Source organism: Mustelus asterias, chromosome 6 (assembly GCF_964213995.1).
Source record: "Mustelus asterias chromosome 6, sMusAst1.hap1.1, whole genome shotgun sequence".
Taxonomy (NCBI): Eukaryota; Metazoa; Chordata; class Chondrichthyes; order Carcharhiniformes; family Triakidae; genus Mustelus; species Mustelus asterias.
The window spans coordinates 41,407,974-41,429,502 of record NC_135806.1 but is presented as its reverse complement, the minus strand read 5'-3'; the positions used below and the strand labels follow the sequence as shown (position 1 = coordinate 41,429,502).

Below are 21,529 nucleotides of genomic sequence, written 5' to 3'. Positions count from 1 at the left end.
TGACGAATGGCAGATGGAGTTTAATTTAGACAAATGCGAGGTAATGCATTTTGGTAGATTGAACCAGGGCAGTACTTACTCAGTTAATGGCAAGGCGTTGGGGAGAGTTACAGAACAAAGAGATCTGGGGGTGCATGTTCATAGCTCCTTGAAAGTGGAGTCACAGGTGAACAGAGTGGTGAAGAAGGCATTCGGCATGCTTGGTTTCATCGGTCAGAACATTGAATACAGGAGTTGGGACGTCTTGTTGAAGTTGTACAAGACATTGGTAAGGCCACACTTGGAATACTGTGTGCACTTCTGGTCACCCTATTATAGAAAGGATATTATTAAACTAGAAAGAGTGTAGAAGAGATTTACTAGGATGCTACCGGGACTTGATGGATTGAGTTATAAGGAGAGGCTGAATAAACTGGGACTTTTTTCTCTGGAGCGCAGGAGGCTGAGGGGTGATCTTATAGAGGTCTATAAAATAATGAGGGGCACAGATCAGCTAGATAGTCAATATCTTTTCCCAAAGGTAGGGGAGTCTAAAACTAGAGGGCATAGGATTAAGGGGAGAGGTACAAAAGTGTCCAGAGGGGCAATTTTTTCACACAGTGGGTGGTGAGTGTCTGGAACAAGCTGCCAGAGGTAGTAGTAGAGGCGGGTACAATTTTATCTTATAAAAAGCATTTGGATAGTTACATGGGTACGATGGGTATAGAGGGATATGGGCCAAATGCGGGCAATTGGGATTAGTTTAGGGTTTTTTTTAAAAAAAAGGGCAGCATGGACAAGTTGGGCCGAAGGGCTTGTTTCCATGCTGTAAACCTCTATGACTCTATAACTTCTTTGGCACTGAAAATGAACTATACCTCTGTTCCTTCACTACTTCTGAGTCAAAATTCTGGAGACGCCTCCTTAACAGCATTGTACCTACATGGACTGCAGTAGTTCAAGAAGACAGCTCACCACCACCTTCTCAAGGGAAATTGGGGATAGGCAATAAATGCTGCCCTTGCCAGTGATGCGCACATTCCATGAACAAGTACAAGTGTAGAATCACATTTCTCCAGGCATTAATTATTGGAAATTTGAAAGTGCACAATTAAAAAGAAACAGTTTTTACTTTTCCTCTGTCTCCTTTTTACTCTCTAGGGCAAGAGTTATAGCTGGGGGAAAGGAAATTATGATGTGATTAGGCGAGATTTAGGACGCATAGGTTGGGGAAGGAAACTGCAGGGGATGGGCACAATTGAAATGTGGAGCTTGTTCAAGGAACAGCTATTGGGTGTCCTTGATAAGTATGTACCTGTCAGGCAGGGAGGAAGTGGTCGAGTGAGGGAGCCGTGGTTGACTAAAGAAGTTGAATCTCTTGTGAAGAGGAAGAAAGAGACTTATGTAAAGATGAGACGTTAAAGCTCAGTTAGGGCGCTTTAGAGTTACAAGTTAGCCAGGAAGGACCTAAAGAGAGAGTTAAGAAGAGCCAGGAGGGGACATGAGAAGTCTTTGGCAGGTAGGATCAAGGAAAACCCTAAAGCTTTCTATAGGTATGTCAGGAATAAAAGAATGACTAGGGTAAGATTAGGGCCAATCAAGGACAGTAGTGGGAAGTTGTGCGTGGAGCCTGAAGAGATAGGAGAGGCGCTAAATAAACATTTTTCGTCAGTATTCACGCAGGAAAAAGACAATGTTGTTGAGGAGAATACTGAGTTACAGGCTATTGGACTAGACGGGATTGAGGTTAATAAGGAAGAGGTGTTAGCAATTCTGGAAAGTGTGAAAATAGATAAGTCCCCTGGGCCGGATGGGATTTATCCCAGGATTCTCTGGGAGGCTAGGGAGGAGATTGCAGAGCCTTTGGCTTTGATCTTTATGTCGTCATTGTCTACAGGAATAGTGCCAGAAGACTGGAGGATAGCAAATGTTGTCCCCTTGTTCAAGAAGGGGAGTAGAGACAACCCTGGTAATTATAGACCAGTGAGCCTTACTTCTGTTGTGGGCAAGGTTTTGGAAAGGATTATAAGAGATAGGATTTATAATCATCTAGAAAGGAACAATTTGATTAGGGATAGTCAACACGGTTTTGTGAAGGGTAGGTCGTGCCTCACAAACCTTATTGAGTTCTTTGAGAAGGTGACCAAAGAGATGGATGAGGGTAAAGCAGTTGATGTGGTGTATGTGGATTTCAGTAAAGCGTTTGATAAGGTTCCCCATGGTAAGCTATTGCAGAAGATACAGAGGCATGGGATTGAGAGTGATTTAGTGGTTTGGATCAGGAATTGGCTAGTTGCAAGAAGACAGAGGGTGGTGGTTGATGGGAAATGTTCATCCTGGAGTTCAGTTACTAGGGGTGTACCGCAAGGATCTGTTTTGGGGCCACTGCTGTTTGTCATTTTTATAAATGACCTGGATGAGGGTGTGGAAGGATAGGTTAGTAAATTTGCGGATGTCACTAAAGTCGGTGGAGTTGTGGACAGTGCGGAAGGTTGTTGCAGGTTACAGAGGGTCATAGATAAGCTGCGGTGCTGGGCTGAGAGGTGGCAAATGGAGTTCAATGCGGAAAAGTGAGAGGTGACTCACTTTGGAAGGAGTAACAGGATTACAGAGTACTGAGCTAATGGTAAGATACTTGGTAGTGTGGATGAACAGAGAGATCTCGGTGTCCATGTGCATAGATCCCTGAAAGTTGGCACCCAGGTTGATAGGGTTGTTAAGAAGGCATACGGAGTGTTAGCTTTTATTGGTAGAGGGATTGAGTTTCTGAGCCAGGAGGTCATGTTGCAGCTGTACAAAACTCTGGTGCGGCCGCACTTGGAATATTGAGTACAGTTCTGGTCACCGCATTATAGGAAGGATGTGGAAGCATTGGAAAGGGTGCAGAGGAGATTTACCAGGATGTTGCCTGGTATGGTGGGAAGGCTGAGGGACTTGAGGTTGTTTTCGTTAGAGAGAAGAAGGTTAAGAGGTGACTTAATAGAGGCATACAACATGATCAGAGGATTAGATAGGGTGGATAGTGAGAGCCTTTTTCCTTGGATGGTGATAGCTAGCACGAGGGAACATAGCTTTAAATTGAGGGGTGATAGATATCGGACAGATGTCAGAGGTAGGTTCTTCACTCAGAGAGTAGTAAGGGCGTGGAATACCCTGCCTGCAGCAGTAGTGGACTCGCCAACATTAAGGGCATTTAAATGGTCATTGGATAAACATATGAATGATATTGGAATAGTGTAGGTTAGATGGGCTTTAGATTGGTTTCACTGGTCGGCGCAACATCGAGGGCCGAAGGGCCTGTACTGCGCTGTAATGTTCTATGTTCTATTGATCCAGACTTTCTTTCCCCCTCGTTATTTCTCTTTTTTGAACCTTATTTGATATTGAATTCACTACTTTAATTAACTCTTAATGTACACATCTTTCACAGTCATTGTACTGTTAATTTCACAATCCCCCTGTTTGAAATGCACAGTTGCTTGTCCTGTACACTCAGGTCCCAGATACTCTGTTTTCCTTGCAGCGACATTATAAACTTGCACTTACGGCAAATTCCTAAGCAAAAAATGTAAAAGCCTATCTAATGGTAGATGCCATTAAATGCTCTGCAACTGTAAATTATGGCCTATTATGCAATAGGAGTAATCTGTTGGACACATCAGGGGCGATTTTGAACCCATGTTAAGCATCAGCATAAATGATGACGTGGGCCCAAATTCTTGCAAGAGTCGGGAAACGAGATTCTCACCGGCAATTTTCTACAGCCCTCGTCCATGACACGGGGCAGGGACCGCATTTCAATACATTTACATTTCATTAGAGGGTTTTCCCGCAAAATGTCCCCCCCAATTTATATTGTTGACGAGGTTCAGAACAGGTTTTGAAAAACTTGAAGCAGTCAAGGGGAATCTGCCGAGGGCAAAGGTAAGTATACACCCTGGGGAAGAGGCATCACTGGACAGTACCCTGACACTGCCCTTGGGCACTAGCAGTGGCAGGCCCTTGAGGGACCCCATCGGGGGTTTCTCTAATGTGGTGGGGGTGTAGTCGGTAACCGGATGCTTGTAGGAGGGCATATCCCAATGCTGTGGGGGGGAGGGGGGAGCGTGCCCCAGTGCTGTGGAGGAGGGGGGAGCAGGCCCCAGTGCTGTGGGGGGGAGGGGGGAGCAGGCCCCAGTGCTGTGGAGGAGGGGGGAGCAGGCCCCAGTGCTGTGGAGGAGAGGGGAGCAGGCCCCAGTGCTGTGGAGGGGGAGGGGGGAGCGTGCCCCAGTGCTGTGGAGGAGAGGGGAGCAGGCCCCAGTGCTGTGGAGGGGGAGGGGGGAGCGTGCCCCAGTGCTGTGGAGGAGGGGGGAGCGTGCCCCAGTGCTGTGGAGGAGAGGGGAGCAGGCCCCAGTGCTGTGGGGGGGAGGGGGGAGCGTGCCCCAGTGCTGTGGAGGAGGGGGGAGCAGGCCCCAGTGCTGTGGAGGAGGGAAGGGAAGGGAGCAGGCCCCAGTGCTGTGGGGAGGAGGGGGGAGCAGGCCCCAGTGCTGTGGAGGAGGGAAGGGAAGGGAGCAGGCCCCAGTGCTGTGGAGGAGGGGGGAGCAGGCCCCAATGCTGTGGAGGAGGGAAGGGAAGGGAGCAGGCCCCAGTGCTGTGGAGAAGGGAAGGGAGCAGGCCCCAGTGCTGTGGAGAAGGGAAGGGAGCAGGCCCCAGTGCTGTGGAGGAGGGAAGGGAAGGGAGCAGGCCCCAGTGCTGTGGGGAGGAGGGGGGAGCAGGCCCCAGTGCTGTGGAGAAGGGAAGGGAGCAGGCCCCAGTGCTGTGGAGGAGGGAAGGGAAGGGAGCAGGCCCCAGTGCAATAATTCAGTTACAAACTAATGTGGATATTTCGGCAAACTGCCGTTGTAATTAGCCTTTGTGTATCTCGATCTAGATTGCCTGTGGTATACACTATTTTGTTTGATTGAAAATTTCAAGTTTCCCATTAAATGTGCAAGAAAGGTTAATGGAACTTTTTAAAATCAATCTTGTAAGGCAATAAACACAAACTGCATATTGCAAATAATTTTATTTACTTTTCTCAAAAGATCATCGAGGCAGACATCATATTTGTCCAGGCCTCCTTATCCTGATGTCTGCTCTTTTCCAAGCAAGGCCAATTCACCATTCAGCTAAACAGAGTAGCTATAAAGACCCAGAAAGGAAAAGCTGCCTCCTTCCCATTTATAGTTCATGCTCATAATTGATGTTATTGGGCTCACCATTGTCACAACTGTCTCTGATTCTGTCACGTGTCAGTCCTAGACCTGGTTTAAAAAAATCACTTAAATGGAATCTTGAACTTCATGTTTGCTGAACTCATCCTGATGGTGCATAAAATTAAAGCATGGTTTCCACACTTCTTAAAGAACTGGTGTCCTCATTGAGTAATTATGGCAGAGAAAAGGCTTTTTGGCTCATCAATTCCCTGCTGGCTCTCCTCTCTGTAGAACAGTTCAGTAAATCCCATTGTCACAGTCTATTCCCGCAGCCCTGTAAGTTTGATTTCTTCAAGTTTGATTGCCATTATCCATCATTAATAATCTCTGCTTCTGCTCTTGTCAAAGTTAGCAAGTCCCCAGATCATTATCATTTGCTGCATTAAGTACTTCCTCACATCCCCTGTATCTCTTGCCTAAAACCTTAAATCTGTATCCCCTTATCTTTATCATCAGCCAGCGGGAGACTTATCTAAATCTGACAATCTTGTGTGCCTCTATCAGATCTCCTCATAACCTGCTTTGCTCAAAGGAGACCAACTCCGGCTTCTTCAACCTATCTTTGTAACTAATTTCCCTCATCCGCAGAACAATTCTGGTAGATCGCCTCTGCACCCCCTCAAGGATTTTAATTCTTATGCTTGCTAAAGGTGTGGTGATGGAAATGGGACAAAATACTGTAATTGTGTCCTCACCGGAGCTTTATACAAGTTCAGCCAAATTGCTTTGCTTTTGTACTCAATACCTCTATTTATAGAACGTAAGACCATAAGATATAGGAGCAGAATTAGGCTATTCGGTCCATTGAGCCTGCTCTGCCATTCAGTCATGGCAGATATGATTCCTATCCCCATATTCCTGCCTTCTTCCCGTAACCGTTGATCCACTTGTTGATCAAGAACCTTCTATCTCTGTCTTAAAGACACTCAATGACCTGGCATCCATAGCCATCTGTGGCAGTGCGTTCCACCCTCTGTCTGAAGAAATTCCTCCTCATATCTCAGTTTTAAAGGAGCATCCCTTTACTCTGAGGTTGTGCCCTTGAACAAAGAACAGTACAGCACAGGAAACAGGCCCTTCGGCCCTCCAAGCCTGTGCCGCTCCTTGGTCCAACTAGACCAATCGTTTGTATCCCTCCATTCCCAGGCTGCTCATGTGACTATCCAGGAAAGTCTTAAACGATGTCAGCGTGTCTGCCTCCACCACCCTACTTGGCAGAGCATTCCAGGCCCCCACCACCCTCTGTGTAAAAAACATCCCTCTAATATCTGAGTTATACTTTGCCCCTCTCACCTTGAGCCCGTGACCCCTCGTGATCGTCACTTCTGATCTGGAAAAAGCTTCCCACCGTTCAGCCTATCTATCCCCTTCATAACCTTGTACACCTCTATTAGATCTCCCCTCATTCTCCGTCTTTCCAGGGAGAACAACCCCAGTTTACCCAATCTCTTCTCATAGCTAAGACCCTCCATACCAGGCAACATCCTGGTAAACCTTCTCTGCACTCTCTCTAACGCCTCCACGTCCTTCTGGTAGTAGAGTTCTAGTCTCTCCCACTAGTGGAAACATCCTCTCCATATCCACTCTATCTAGGCCTCTCGGTATACTGCAAGTTTCAATTAGATCCCCCCTCATCCTTCTAAATTCCGAGTATAGACCCAGACTCTCATATGCTTTGCTAACTACTCTCTCATGTCCTGCCACCTTCAAAGATCTATGCACGGGAAGTCCTAGATTGTTCAGTCCCTGCACACTATTTAAATGGTGCCATTAAGTATTTATTGTTTCTCCCTGTCCCTTTTGCCAAAATGCATCACCTCACTTCTCTGTATTAAATTCCATCTGCCACTTGTCTATCCATTCTGCTAACCTATCTATGTCCTATTTCAGTAAATTATAATCCTCACTATTTATCCCACCTCCATGTTCAGTATCATCAGTAAATTTTACTCTCTATTCCAATAACCATATCAGTCATGTATATTATAAGAGGCAGTAAGTGCTAATGTTTACCCAATGGAAACACCACTGTCCACCATGCTCCAGTCTGAAAAAAACATTTACTATGATTCTGTTTTCTATCCTTAAACCAATTGCATGTCCAAGCTGACACTGATGCTCCTATTTCATGAGCCACAATTTTGTTACCCAGCCTTTTATGTGGTGCTTGTCAAACGCATTTTTAAAATCCGTATGGACATCCACTGCATTCCTTTATCAAAAACATCAGTCGGATTCGTCAAACGTGATATGTCCTTTTGCAAATCTGTGCTGTTTCTCTTTAATTAACTGAAACTTACCCAACCTGTCAACTTTTTTCCTGATTATTGTTTCTAAAACATTGCCCACGGAAGTTAAATCGACCAGTCTGTAATTGCCATGAATGGCCTTACAACCTTTCTTAAATGAGGCTTTTTGCATTTGCAAACTTCCATTTCTAAAAAGAATGGCACCTCCTTGTATCTTGGGAAGATTGAAACATCCATCTGCAAGTCCATCCACTATCTCCACCTTCTGCTTTCCTTAGAAAGCCATCTCGATCAAGTGACTTATCCACTCCTAAGCACTCTATTCCCAAGTGATCTTAGAGTATTGTGCAATTAAAAGAATCCAGGATATTGTGCAGAAATATTTAATTTCCACTTGATATATTTCAATGATGAAGCTGGTCCAGAATCAGATTAAGTCTTCTAGAACTTAGGTCATTGTGACCAAGTGGTTCAGCGAGAAAAGGAAAGTTTGTATTGTTGCTGTTTTCTACACAATTACTCTGGCAAGTATCAGTTTGTTTTTGTATTCATGTCAGATGATGACTACTTATTGTGGAAACAAGTTATCAAGTAACTAATTATTACAAGTTTAAAAAGTACATGCTGGAAATACATCGCAGGTCTTGTTCTGAGGCAAGGTACACACTTGAAACACTAACCTGCCTTCTCTGTCTGCAGGTATTAATGGACTTGCAATGTATTTCCACCATTTCCTGTTTTTATTTTTGACAATTTATCATGCTACTCTTAAATAACAATTCTTTCCATTTGTTGCAGAGCTGTTATCACAGTTATCAGGTGTGAGACGTTCTGCTGGAGGACAGCTAAATTCCTCTGGCCCTTCTGCCTCCCAGTTACAGCAGTTGCAAATGCAGCTGCAACTAGAGAGACAACAGGCACAGGCAGCACGACAACAGCTGGAGTCTGCACGCAATGCAACAAGACGCACTAACACAGGCAGCCTCAGCACCACGGTCACACAGACTACAGTGACTAACAACACAATCACCACAGAAAACAGTCACCAGACCTCCCAGAATTCCCAGTTCTTGCTCACAAGGTAAGATAACCTGATAGAGCAACCATGATCTAAATAAACCGCACAAAAACAGCTGTTTTGACAACTGGAGGAATAGATCTGACATCTGGCAGTACCAATGAAGGATCTTGGGATCAAGCACTATTAGGGGACAACAAGAGCTTCTGGGAACCCTGGAGAGATTTGCTGTCCAATTACTGGGGCATGTTTTAGGATTTGGAAGCATTGAGGACCATCTCATTACATTGTAGTTGATTCTCAGAATGTTTCCATACAAATGGGACTGGAATTGAAGTATTTTCTCTCTCTCTCTCCGTCCACACTCCTTTCCCCCCGCCCGCCCAAAAGGCTATAGATAATCTGTGTTTGAATTTTTCAAGGCTTCTTTAGTTATAGTTAGTTGGGTACTGGTATGAAGGTATATGGATCAAATGTGAGTAAATGGAGCTGGGATGCAGATTAACCATGATGTGATTGAATAGTGGAACAGGTGCAAATGTTTAATCCCTGTTCCTACGTTCCTCAGACAGTTATAGTTTTATAAAAGACAGACTAGAGTTGTGGAACTTGAGCGATCATAACTTTTTTGTCTTCAGTGTTTTTTCTCATTAATTCTAATAAATGGAACACTTACTACATCAAGCAGCCAGTATCATCATCAAGCACTACCTCATCAGGTGTACCATGCCAACAATGCAGATTGAAGCCCCCCCAATAAAGACAACCTGTGTTGTTTTATTCCATTTCACACACTGGTCATCCTTGGGCCTTTCTGAATGCTGAATTAAAGGAAATGTTGTTGACTTATTAGTGACTGAGGCACCATAACTAATTTCACATGGAGTAGTAACTTTTTGCATTGATTCAGCCTTATGGTAATCTTTTGTTCCTTAAACTTTAGATTTTATTTCAGTAGAGCATCAGTATAGGTTTCATACAAGTATAAATATGACTATGTCTCCAAAACTAATAGATGTTAACTGTGAAGTTAGTGCTGTAGTTTTGCATTATGTTGTTGATCTTCTCTTGGCAATGGGCCTGAGAGACATTTACACACAATCAATCAGTTAACACAAGACATTATCGTGATTAACATATCTGCAGTTCAATCTCTAGAAATGTTTCATACTACAAAATGCTGTAGGTATTTGATTTTTTATTACAACTTTAAGTTGATGAGCTAATCACAAAAATATTTGGATTCCTGTTCCCTCTGTATATACTAGGGAGTGAGGGCACGAACCCGTGAATCATTTTTTGTTGAGTTGTTTAGAATTCTGTTATCCTTGAGTCCATCCCAAAAACATTTAGTGAAGGACCACTTATAAAGCAAGCAGCAACCTGAAGCAGTCTATCCATCAGCCTTTGGCTAAATAGATAATCAAAAAATTGCACGCTACCAAGCTGACTCAAGCAATTCAACAGCATTTCTTATTTTGCATGAAGACCAATAATAAAACCTAGATATCTTTGTTCAGGACAATAAGGCGAACACGTGCATGTTAGACCTAGCAGTTCCCTTATTGCAAGTCTTCAGAAATCACACGTTGAAATTTGGACTAACAGTATTCTTTTTTTCTCCCTCCCTCAAGATGTCTAATGCTTTCAGTTAGGATTCTGATTCACTAGACTATTACCTAATTTTACACTTCCCATTTACTTCACCTCTGCTGGTTTTATGCATAAAGTCATTGAAGGTGGCAGGACAAGTTGAGAAAGCGGTTAATAAAACATATAGTATCCTAGGCTTTATTAAAGGGCATACAGCACAAGAGCAAGGAGGTTATGTTGAACTTGTATGAGGCATCAGTTCAGTCTCAGCTGAAGTATTGTGTCTATTTCTGGGTGCCTCACTTTAGGAAAGATGTGAAAGCATTGGAGAGAGTGCAGGAAAAAATCATGAGAATGGTTCCAGGATTGAGGAGCTGCAATTATGAAAATAGATTGGAGAAGTTGGGATTGTTTTCCTTGGAGAAGAGAAGGCTGAGAGGGATTTGATAGAGGTATTCAAAATCAGGAGGCATCTGGACAGAGTAGATGGGGAGAAACTGTTCCGCCATGTGAAAGGATCAAGAACGAGGGCACGGATCTAAAGTAATTGTAAAATAAGCAAAAGCAAAAATGAGGAAAAACTTAATCATACAGCAAGTTGTTAAGGTGCACCTCTCCAACTTGTGGTGGAGGCAGATTCAGCTGAGGCATTCAAAAGAGAATTGGATGTTATCTAAAAAGAAAAAATGTACAGGATTTCAGGGAGAAGGCAGGGTAATGACACTAGTTTACTTGCTCATATAGAGAACCAGTGCAGATATGATAGGCCAAATGTAGCCTCCTGCGCTGTTTTAAAAAGAAGTTGCTGTCAAAGTATTCCTAAAAAGCAGTTTCCTTTGTTGAATATTCATTGTTTAAGGAATTCTTACATAAATATAATGTTTATCGATTTCAAACTTTGGGTTTACAGCACAAATGGGCCATTCAACCCAATTGGTTTATACTCCACTAACTTGATTGAGTTTTTCGAGGAAGTGATGAAGATGATTGATGAGGGTAGAGCAGTGGGTGTTGTCTACATGGACTTCAGTAAGGCCTTTGACAAGGTCCCTCATGGCAGACTGGTGCAGAAGGTGAAGTTGCATGGGATCAGAGGTGAACTGGCAAGATGGATACAGAACTGGCTCGGTCATAGAAGACAGAGGGTAGCAGTGGAAGGGTGCGTTTCTGAATGGAGGGCTGTGACAAGTGGCGTTCCTCAGGGAGCAGTGCTGGGACCTTTGCTGTTTGTAATATATATAAATGATTTGGAGGAAAATAGCGATGAGGACCATCAGAGGATACTGCAGGATATAAATCGGTTGGAGACTTGGGTGGAGAGGTGACAGATGGAGTTTAATCCGGACAAATGTGAAGTAATGCATTTTGGAAGGTCTAATACAGAGAGGAACTATTCAGTAAATGGCAGAACCCATAAGAGTATTGTTAGGCACAGGGATCTGGGTGTACAGGTACACAGGTCACTGAAAATGGCAACGCAGGTGGAGAAGATAGTCAAGAAGGGAATATGGCATGCTTGCCTTCATCGGGGCACAGAGTTTAAAAATTGACAAGTCATGTTGCAGCTTTATAGAACCTTAGTTAGGTCACACTTGGAACATAGTGTTCAATTCTGGTCGCCACACTACCAGAAGGATGTGGAGGCTTTGAAGAGGGTACAGAAAAGATTTACCAGGATGTTGCCTGGCATGGAGGGCATTAGCTATGAGGAGAGGTTAGAGATACTTGGTTTGTTCTCACTGGAACGACGGAGGTGAGGGGCGACCTGATAGAAGTCTACAATATTATGAGAGGCATGGACAGAGTAGATAGTCAGAAGCTTTTTCCCAGGATGGAAGAGTCAATTATTAGGGGACATAGGTTTAAGGTGCGAGGGACAAGGTTTAAAGAAGATGCACGAAGCAAGTTTTTTTACACAGAGGGTGGTGGATGCCTGGAACTCGCTGCCAGGTGAGGTCGGTGGAAGCAGATATGATTGGTAACTTTTAAGGGGTGTCTTGACAAATACGTGAATAAGATGGGAATAGAGCAATATGGTCCCCGGAAGGGTAGGGGGCTTTAGTTAAGTCGGTGCAGGCTTGGAGGGCCGAAGGGCCTGTTCCTGTGCTGTAATTTTCTTTGCTCTTTGTTCACAGAAACCTCTTCTATTCCTCCTCTTCTAACCCTTCTATTCCTTTCTCCCTTGTGCTTATTTAGCTTCCCCATGCATGTATCGGTGCTATTTGTTTAACTATTCTAAATGGTAGCTTTTCCACATTCATGCTCCTTAGTTTTGTTCTCCCTCACAAGTGGAAGCATTTTCTCCAGATCTACCTTATCAAGCCGTTTTATTATCTTAAATACCTTTATTGCATCACCTCCTTCCTAAGTACATTTTATCCTGTAATAGTTAACTGCAAGTCATGTTAATGTAGCTATGTTTCAGTTCTCCCTATTACATCGATCGCCTCGCTGTGCATTATTGCGTCTAGTTCCCCCATTTGGTTTTGAATGTTGTGCACATGGCTGTACAGGCAATTTAATTTGGTTTTATTATATCCATGTATATTTTACCTCTAGGATTCATAGAATCATTGAATCCTACAGTGCAGAAGGAGGCCATTTGGCCCATCGAGTCTGCACCGACCACATCCCCGTAGCCCCAAATATTTACCCTATTAATCCCCAGACACTAGGGTCAATTTAGCATGGCCAATCAACCTAACCCACACATCTTTGGATCAGTGTCTGTAGGAACTCTTCCTCTATTTTTCTTGGGTTCCCTGTACACTGCTGAGAAGTCATAGCTTCCTGCACCCTGTGCTTTTCTCTGAGGATGACTACACTGGAGTAAATGTTCTGAAAATTTCTGAGGAAGTGTACTCCAGCTCAATGATTTATCTAATAGGATACTTCAAAAAATATTTTACTCTTCTATTTTTCCTCACCTGATGAAGGAGCAGCACTCCAAAAGCTCACGATACCAAGTAAACCTGTTGGACTTTAACCTGGTGTTGTGAGACTTCTTACCATTTTTCCTCCCAAAGTGGATAACTTCTCTCACTCCCACGTTATATCCCATCTGCCATGAACTTGCCCATTCATTTAATCCTTTCTAGCCTTTTTGTGTCCTCAAACCATCTGACCTGATATCATTAATAAACATGGACACATTACACACTGTTCCCTCAGCTAAATTCTTGGTGTAAAGTGCAAATAGCTGAGACTCTAGCACTGATCCTTGCAGCACTTCACTCGTTTATAGCCTGCCAACCTCAAAATAATCCATTTATTTTTACTCCCATATCATGTTTAGCACAACTGTGAATATTTTGGTATTAGGCAAAGTTATCAGATTAATCCATCTTTCTTTATTAAAATAAAATTATTAATGTTTGAAAAATTCACGTACCTATAGAGGTACATGAGTATGGATTGCATTTTTAAGATGAAGTTATTTTATGCATTGTTAACATTTGGAATAACCCATCTTGTACTATGTGCACAATGTGTCCTCCACTCTTCAGTTGTGACTAAACATTATTTTCTGTACTGCCTGCAGGTTGAATGAACCGAAGATGTCTGAAGGAGAACGTCAATCTCTGGAAAGTGAGCGGGCAGATCACAGCCTGTTTGTGCAGGAGCTTCTCCTCTCCACCCTGATGCGGGAAGAAAATTCCTCCTCGGATGAGGACGAGCGGGGGGATTTCACAGATTTTGGTGCTATTGGCTGTGTAGATATTATGCCTTTAGATGTTGCTTTAGAAAACCTAAATTTAAAAGAGAGTAATAAAGGAAATGAGCCTCCGCCACATCCTCTTTGATGATGTCCCACTTTGCAGACAATGTCCTCTGTGCTGTAACTGCCAATGAAGTGGACAACAGCTATCTTTGGGTTTGTTTGGTGATTGTAATTTCAGGTCTGTCACTCTTGTTACATTGTGTACATTCAAGGAAGAAAAAATAAGATAATTGATTCCACTTACTAATTTTTACTTCTAGCAGGTAAATGTAGGTAGCAGTGCCAGAGGCAGTCTCTGCTTCCTGTACCTTGACATGCAAAAGGCTCTCCTAATACTCCACATTCAACTGAAGAGGAAAACAAATTGAAAAAATCTCTAATGAAGCTGCTGTGTGTATTTATGAATATTAATGAATAAAACTGCTTGGATGGTTTACCTTAACTACTGCATGAGGTTTTTTGCGGAGTGCATGAGTTTTAGTAGCCTTGTCATTTCAGAAAAAGAAAATCCCAAAGCTTTCCTAAAATATATTTAAAAGTTACCTGTCTAGAAATGACTAGAGATCACAAAGAGCTCGTTTTTCAAACACATTGTAGCTCTTGAATAATGCATAATTGAACACATCATTACTAGGCTGCTTATCATGGTGCTTGTAATGCGAGCTCTGCAATGCCATCCTTTGTTAATTGAGTGTACCATTACTATGGTGACTGTTCAATCGCCCTGTAACATTTCATCGTTTGAGTGCTATATTGTTTTTCTCTTTCAATATTCTTGACACATCAGAAGATGACATGGCCAAGTTGCCAATGTGTAGAGACTTTAATACATTTGGGGCTTGTTAGTTTGCCCTGGAGGAGGAAAAAAAAACTAACAATTCATTTTGTTTGACTATTTTGTTGTAATGGTTTTAATTTTGTTAAATATTGCTGATCTAGTTGCTTTGTCCAGGTATAGGCATATATGTTCGATCACTTTTTTTTAAAAAAGGCCTTGAATCTGTTCTGGTAGGGTTTTAAAGAGCTTTTATTGCCCCCCCGATTTACATGCGCACACACACAAACATACACACACACACACCCCATGTATTAAAGATTTCATCTTTATATGCTTTAAAATAGTTGTGGAGAGATCACCAGGAGAGCTTGAGGATTTGGTATCACATTGTGTGCAGTATATATATTATATCTAAGAATTTGAAGTCTAAATGCTAAAGTTAGCACCTTTTTATTTATTATTTTTTGATTTCCTAAGTGAAAAGTTAGCCTTTTTGATGAAATCATGCCACCTACATGCCTATACTATTAATCCAATATGTAAAAAAAAATGAGATGTACAATGAATTTGTGAGTAAACTTTCATAATGGTTATAGGGCAGGGACTGCGGTTTTTTGGAATGTAAAGATAGAATACAAAGAAAATAAAACTGCGCACAGCTTTTCATGACTTTACCAGTAGTCCTCCAGTGAGCGTGTTTCTTTATGTTCAAAGCTTATGTCTATGTAAGTGTGCCTTCATAATGCATTTACCACCAGTGGATTTGGTAATTTTTTTTACCCTCACAATGATCAAAAGATGCTGTCTTTTGAAAAGAGAATTCCTCTATACATTCAGCATTTATCATAGCCTCTGAGACTGATCTTAACAGCTCATTGAATTCACAAATCACTTAAAAACAAATAAACCCTCAGATTAAATTTTTTAAGCAGCTTTTGCGGAATTTCAAATTGATATTTTATTTACCACAGTATCATTGCTATTTTATTTATAGCAGTATCTATTGCTAGTGCACAAGAATATTCTGAACCTACGATTGCTATAAAAGAAATCCATGAGCTACATAACTCCATTGTGTCCAAGTAATAGACTATCCAATTGGGCAATTTATAAGGGTAGATTATCCTTAGTCTACAACTAGCAGAGGTGTTGAGGAAAGCAAGAAAAAAATTAGCCTGTACTAATTAATTTTAATTATTTTGCTTACAGTTAAAATAACTTCAAAAAAGCATACTTAATGAACTAAAACTGATTTGCTTAATACTTTTTCTACAGCAGGAAAGAAAAGTAGAGTAAGTAATAGCATTGGTGATGCAGTTTCACATACAGGGTTACAAACTAGTTCATAGCACATTCTTCCAATGCCATGTCACTACCAGGGCCATTTGGGAAGAGCTGAGAACCCTAAAGAATGCTGGTGTGAATGAATACAGTAAGAAGTTTAACAACACCAGGTTAAAGTCCAACAGGTTTATTTGGTAGCAAGAATGAATGCCAGAGGGAGATGGTGACATAGTAGTAATGTCACTGGATTAGTAATCCAGAGGCCCAGGCTAATATTCTGGGGGCATGAATTCAAATCCCACCATGGCAACTGGTGGAATTTGAATTTTATGAATAAATCTGAAATATGAAGCTAGTCTCAGTAATGGTGACTACTATCAACTGTTGTAAAAATCCATCTAGCTCACTAATACCATTTAGGGAAGGAAATCTCTACCATCCTTACCCATTACGTGACTCTTAACTGCTCTCTGAAAACAAAGATGGCCAACAAATGCTCCTTTTTCCATCTTATGAAAGAACAAAAGTTGACACATTTGATGCATCCTTAAAAGATTTGAGAAGACTACAGTAACTGCTAATAACCTACATTAAGAAATAATTCATGTAGATTTTCAGACTTTGATATTTCTGAAGCTGAAGTTCCAGACAAGTTTAAACTGCTCCAAATTAACAAATTCACGGCAAAAGAGAAAATGCTGGAAAATTTCAGCAGGTCTGGCAGCATCTGTAAGGAGAGAAAAGAGCTGACATTTCGAGTCCAGATTGCCCTTTGGCTTTGATAAAGGGTCATCTGGATTCGAAACATCAGCTCTATTCTTTCCTTACAGATGCCAGACCTGCTGAGATTTTCCAGCATTTTCTCTTTTGGTTTCAGATTTCAGCATCCGCAGTAATTTGCTTTTAACAAATTTACAGTGATGGAAGACATCTATACCAGGGTATTAAAAGATTAAATGAGAGTTATGAAGAACTGATAATCATTATGAGCAGGTCACTGAATGTTGTGTGCACCATATTTGATACAAGCTAATATAATATTCTTGTTCAAGAAAGGGATAGGTTTAACCTGGGAAATTACAGACCCATGAATAATGGAATCTATGATCAGAAGCAAACCCTTGAGCACCAATAGGATTATAATCTAATAAATAACAGCTATTAAAACTTGGGAATGTTAGGCTGACCTTTCTGAGGTAGTGGTCATCCAAAACCCTTCTAACATGATGCACTTGGAATTATAAAATGCTGCAACTACAAGGGATAGGTAGAAATGTAAAGTGAAACCTGGGATGAAGGAATGAAATGGCGGGAAAGAACGGTATTTCAGAAATTGGTGCTGGGGCCTCTACTGGGACCAGTCCATCAGAGACCTGATCAAATTCTCAGGTCGTTACTAAACCAGAGGTGGAGGAGCACCTGGGAACCTACTAAAGGTTATGTAAAATCTGAATGAATAAATCTGTGACATATGAAATTTAACGAGCAGAATACTACACATTGAGAGGAAAAGTGAGTACACTATGGATAGTATAAAAATAGCTGAGATGAATTGTAAAGTGTTTTGAATGGTAAATTCAGCACCTTAACTATCAATCACCATGGTAAAGCAATAAAGGAAACCATGTTTAATTAAATTAGATTTGAACAATCACTTTATTCTCTTTTGTGCAGCCTAATTGTATCACTTCGGTATAAGATTTTATTGTCACCAAAATAATTTCCAGCACCAATTACAGATATAATCCAGTACTGCTATACTGTAAGAAAAAAATACAACCTAAGAAATAGTTGTTCTCTTAGGTCCTGGCCACAGAATCAGTTCCCTAAATTTGTTCATTTAGGCAAACCAGGAATTTATGAACTGGGAGTTTGGTAGTTATGGTACTTGATGAGTAGCCTTGACTAGTGTTTGAGAGTTCAAATCCTATTGTTGATTAAGTAAACCGAAAAGGTTAACAGTCTGTGGGCTGGCACTGGGAAAATGACAAAAGCTGCTAGATTGTTGTAAAAACCCAACTGATTAATTTCATGTCCTTCGAGGAATGGATTTTGCCACCTCTACCAAGTCTGGTCTACACACAACTCCAGTTTTGTTGTACGCGATTGACTCGATGCTGTCAGTAAAGCTATGAATAAGTCACAGGCACAGTGCTTAGCACTGCTACCTCATAGCGCCAGGGACCTGGGTTCGATTCCTGGCTTGGGTAACTGTCGAGTTTGCACATTCTCCCTGCATGGGTTTCCTCCAGGTGCTCAGTCTGAAAGATGTGCTGGTTAGGTGGATTGACCCAAACAGGTGCCGGAGTGTGGCGACTAGGGGAATTTCATAGTGGCTTCATTGCGGTGTTAATGTAAGCCTTACTTGTGACTAATAAATAAACTTTAAAAAACTTTCAGAAAAGTAAGTGCTGCCTTGTTAGTGTTGCTTGCACCACGACATTTAAAAAAGAAATTCCAGTAGGGGTGGCACATTGCTACCTCACAGCACCAGGTTTGATTCCGGCCTTGGGTCACTGTCTGTGTGGAGTTTGCATGTTCTCCCCGTGTCTGCGGGAGTTTCCTCTGGGTTCTCTGGTTTCCTCCCACACTACAAAGACGTGCTGGTTAGGTGGATTGGCTATGCTAAATTGCTTCTTAGTGTCCAAAAATGTGCAGGTTACGGGGATAGGGTCTGGGTAGGATTATTGTTCGTGCAGGCTCGATGGGCCAAATGACTGCCTCCTGCACTGTAGGGATTCTATTCTATGTTTCATAGCTATGCCCAGAGTTGATTATTTTGAGCTTCCTTTGAGTTACTAGTATTGGAGATTTATTAAAAATGACATCAAGTCAGTTTCAGTAGGTTCAATATGTATTCACACGAAGATCAGCAATGGTCTGATTGAATGGTAAAGCAGGCTTGATGGACTGAATTCTCTAGTGTTTAACCAGATATGCATTTTCTTCTATAGTGCAGGCACTATATGCTTGCCGATTACAAGAAATTTGGGAACAGTTTATTATTTGTGCACTGGAAACAGAGCTTCGCATAACAGAGAAATACAGCAGGAATTCAGCTGTGGCAAACTGCACCTGATTCACAACATATGTATGTTTCCAACTATTAACCTGAAGGCACATACAGACAAGAAATTGGAGCTAAACTTCTGGGTAACATATCCTACATCCTTGTCTAATATGTTCAGATTTCCAGCATCAGCAGTACTATTGTTCAATAAATCTCCAACTTTGACTTTTTTTGTAGTTCTCAAAGTGCCAGGCTCGATGGTAGTATATTCCCTAAACTGAAGCATTGTCTTTCCCTCTCAGGTGAGCATAAACAATCCCTCAGGACTAGTTTGAAGAGCAGGGAGTTATTCCTCAGTCCTATAGAATGTGCCTAAATTGCTGGAGTGGGACATGAACAAAAGCCTTCTAATTCAGAGCCAACTGTCCTACCACTGAGCCACTACTGTTGACTTGCAATTTTGCTATAATACTCCATACCACATTAAGTCTAGGTTTCAATGTATTGGTAATAGCTGGGGGAATCTGTTTTGTGGAACAATTTCTTTCCAAGTCTGGTATGTTATAACATTTTGAGATATACATTTATGTGCCCCAGTTTTTGGGCACAGGAATTACAATTTGCAACCTGCCCTACTGATGGTGAATCAGTTGGGCAGCATCCACCTCATCTGCATGATTGTGATCTCATACTGGTGGCATCCTCTTTGCACTGTTGGCTTCTTCTGTGCTTAGCACAGGTGAGCAGCGTTATGCAGAACCATGTGGTGCAGCCAGTGTGCTCTTTAAGGAAATCTGAGCCTCTTAAAAGAAAAGCTGCACTGAATAATATTGGTGGAATTCAAGTGATGGGAAACTGAACACCAGGCTAGAGAGAGGGTTCAAGGCTGAATAATGTGGTGATCAAGACATTACTGGTGGATAATGGCAAGAGGAGAGATGGTGTGCTTTTGCAGTAGGGACTGAAGGTCAGTCATCTGTAGGGTGGTCCGAGACAATAACTTCTGCAATCTGGACATGAGAACCTGGCAGCAGTGTCACGAGGTTTAATGAGTGGTCAAGGTCAGTGAATGCATCTACACATGATGCCTCCTACCTACTACACTACCAATCTCTCACTGCTCAATGCATTTCAAACCTGCAGCATTTGCTGATACTCTGGAATCATATACTCCACCCTACATCCTTTTGTGAACATGAATGAAAGGTTTAAATCTTTTCAATAACTGGAAAATAAGTGAGGACAACAGTAAAAACCCATGACAAATGTTTTGAGAAATTTAGCACACATCTTCAGCCAAAGTCAAACCATCAACTCTACTGTGATCTTATGACCAATATAAATTTCAGAAAGGCTGGCTGTAGGGATTCGCATTCTAATCAGTATTCTGTAACTTGATTTTGTGTCTCTGTGCACTGTTTGAGAGCACATTTCCACTCCATCTGACGAAGGAGCAGTGCTCCGAAAGCTTATGGTATTTGCTACCAAATAAACCTGTTGGACTTTAACCTGGTGTTGTGAGACTTCTTACTGTGTTCACCCCAGTCCAACGCTGGCATCTCCACATCATGACTTCCCCTGTAGCCAGTGAGGACACGAAGATTTCTCTCAAGGCCCCAGTAATTTCCTCCCTTGCCTCTCTCAGTACTGTGGTGTAAATCCCATCAGGCCCTGGGGACTTGTCTACCTTAATGTTTCTCAAGAACCTCAATATCTCCTCCTTTTTGATCTTAACATGACCAAAACTATCTACATATCCTTCCCTAGACTCATCATCCACCAAGTCCTTCTCTTTGGTGAATACTAATGCAGAGTACTCGTTTAATACCTTGCCCATTTCTTCTGGCTCCACGCATAGATTCCCTCCCCTGTCCTTGGGTGGGCCAATCCCTGTCTAACCTCTTACTCTTTATATATGTGTAAAAAGCCGTGGGATTTTCCTTAATCCTGCTGGCCAATGACTTTTCATGATCCCTTTTAGCCCTCCTTACACCTTGCTTAGGTTTCTTTCTACTTTCCTTGTATTCCACACTTGCTTTGTGTGTTCCCAGCCTCCTAGCTTCCTTTTTCTCTTTGACTAGGCTCACAATATCTCTCGTTATCCAAGGTTCCTGAAACTTGCCATACTTATCCTTCATCCTTACAGGAATGTGCCGGTCCTGAATTCTTATCAACTTACACTTGAAAGCCTCCCACATACCAGATGTTGATTTGCCCTCAAATATCTGCCCCCAATCTACATTCTTCAGTTCCTGCCTAATATTGCATCCATTGAATGAACTCTTGAGGAAGGGCATTCTGTGAAATGGACAAGGGAGTGTGACAAGGCATTCCAGTTGTGTAAAACTAAATTGGTCGATGGTACAGTGCTTATACATTGTGATATGTCCAAAAAGATTAAGCTAGCAAACTAGTATGGTGTAGTAATGGTAATGTCACTGGAATAGTAATCCAGAGATCAAGGCTAATGCTCTGGGGATATAGCTTTAAATCCTATGGCAGCCGGTAGAATTTAAATTCAATTAATAAAATCTGGAATTGAAACTAGTCTCAAAAGTGGTGCCATGAAATTATCATCAACTGTTGTAAAAACCCCATCTGGTTCACTGATGTCTTCTAGAAGGAAATCTGCTGTCCTTACCTGGTCTGGCCTACATGTGACT

General features: G+C 41.9%; 1 protein-coding gene across 3 annotated transcripts in view; it reads left to right on the top strand.

The window, feature by feature from the left end:
- Positions 1-15,246, top strand: part of kcmf1 (potassium channel modulatory factor 1) — a 142,990-nt gene extending 127,744 nt beyond the window's left edge. For all 3 annotated transcript variants that reach the window (XM_078214219.1, XM_078214217.1, XM_078214218.1), the window contains 2 exons: positions 8,261-8,543; positions 13,615-15,246. In XM_078214219.1, coding sequence (XP_078070345.1) covers positions 8,261-8,543; positions 13,615-13,876 — 545 coding nt within the window. In that variant the 3' untranslated portion in view covers positions 13,877-15,246. The remainder of the gene's footprint in view (positions 1-8,260; positions 8,544-13,614) is intronic.
- The last annotated feature ends 6,283 nt before the right edge of the window (positions 15,247-21,529 follow it).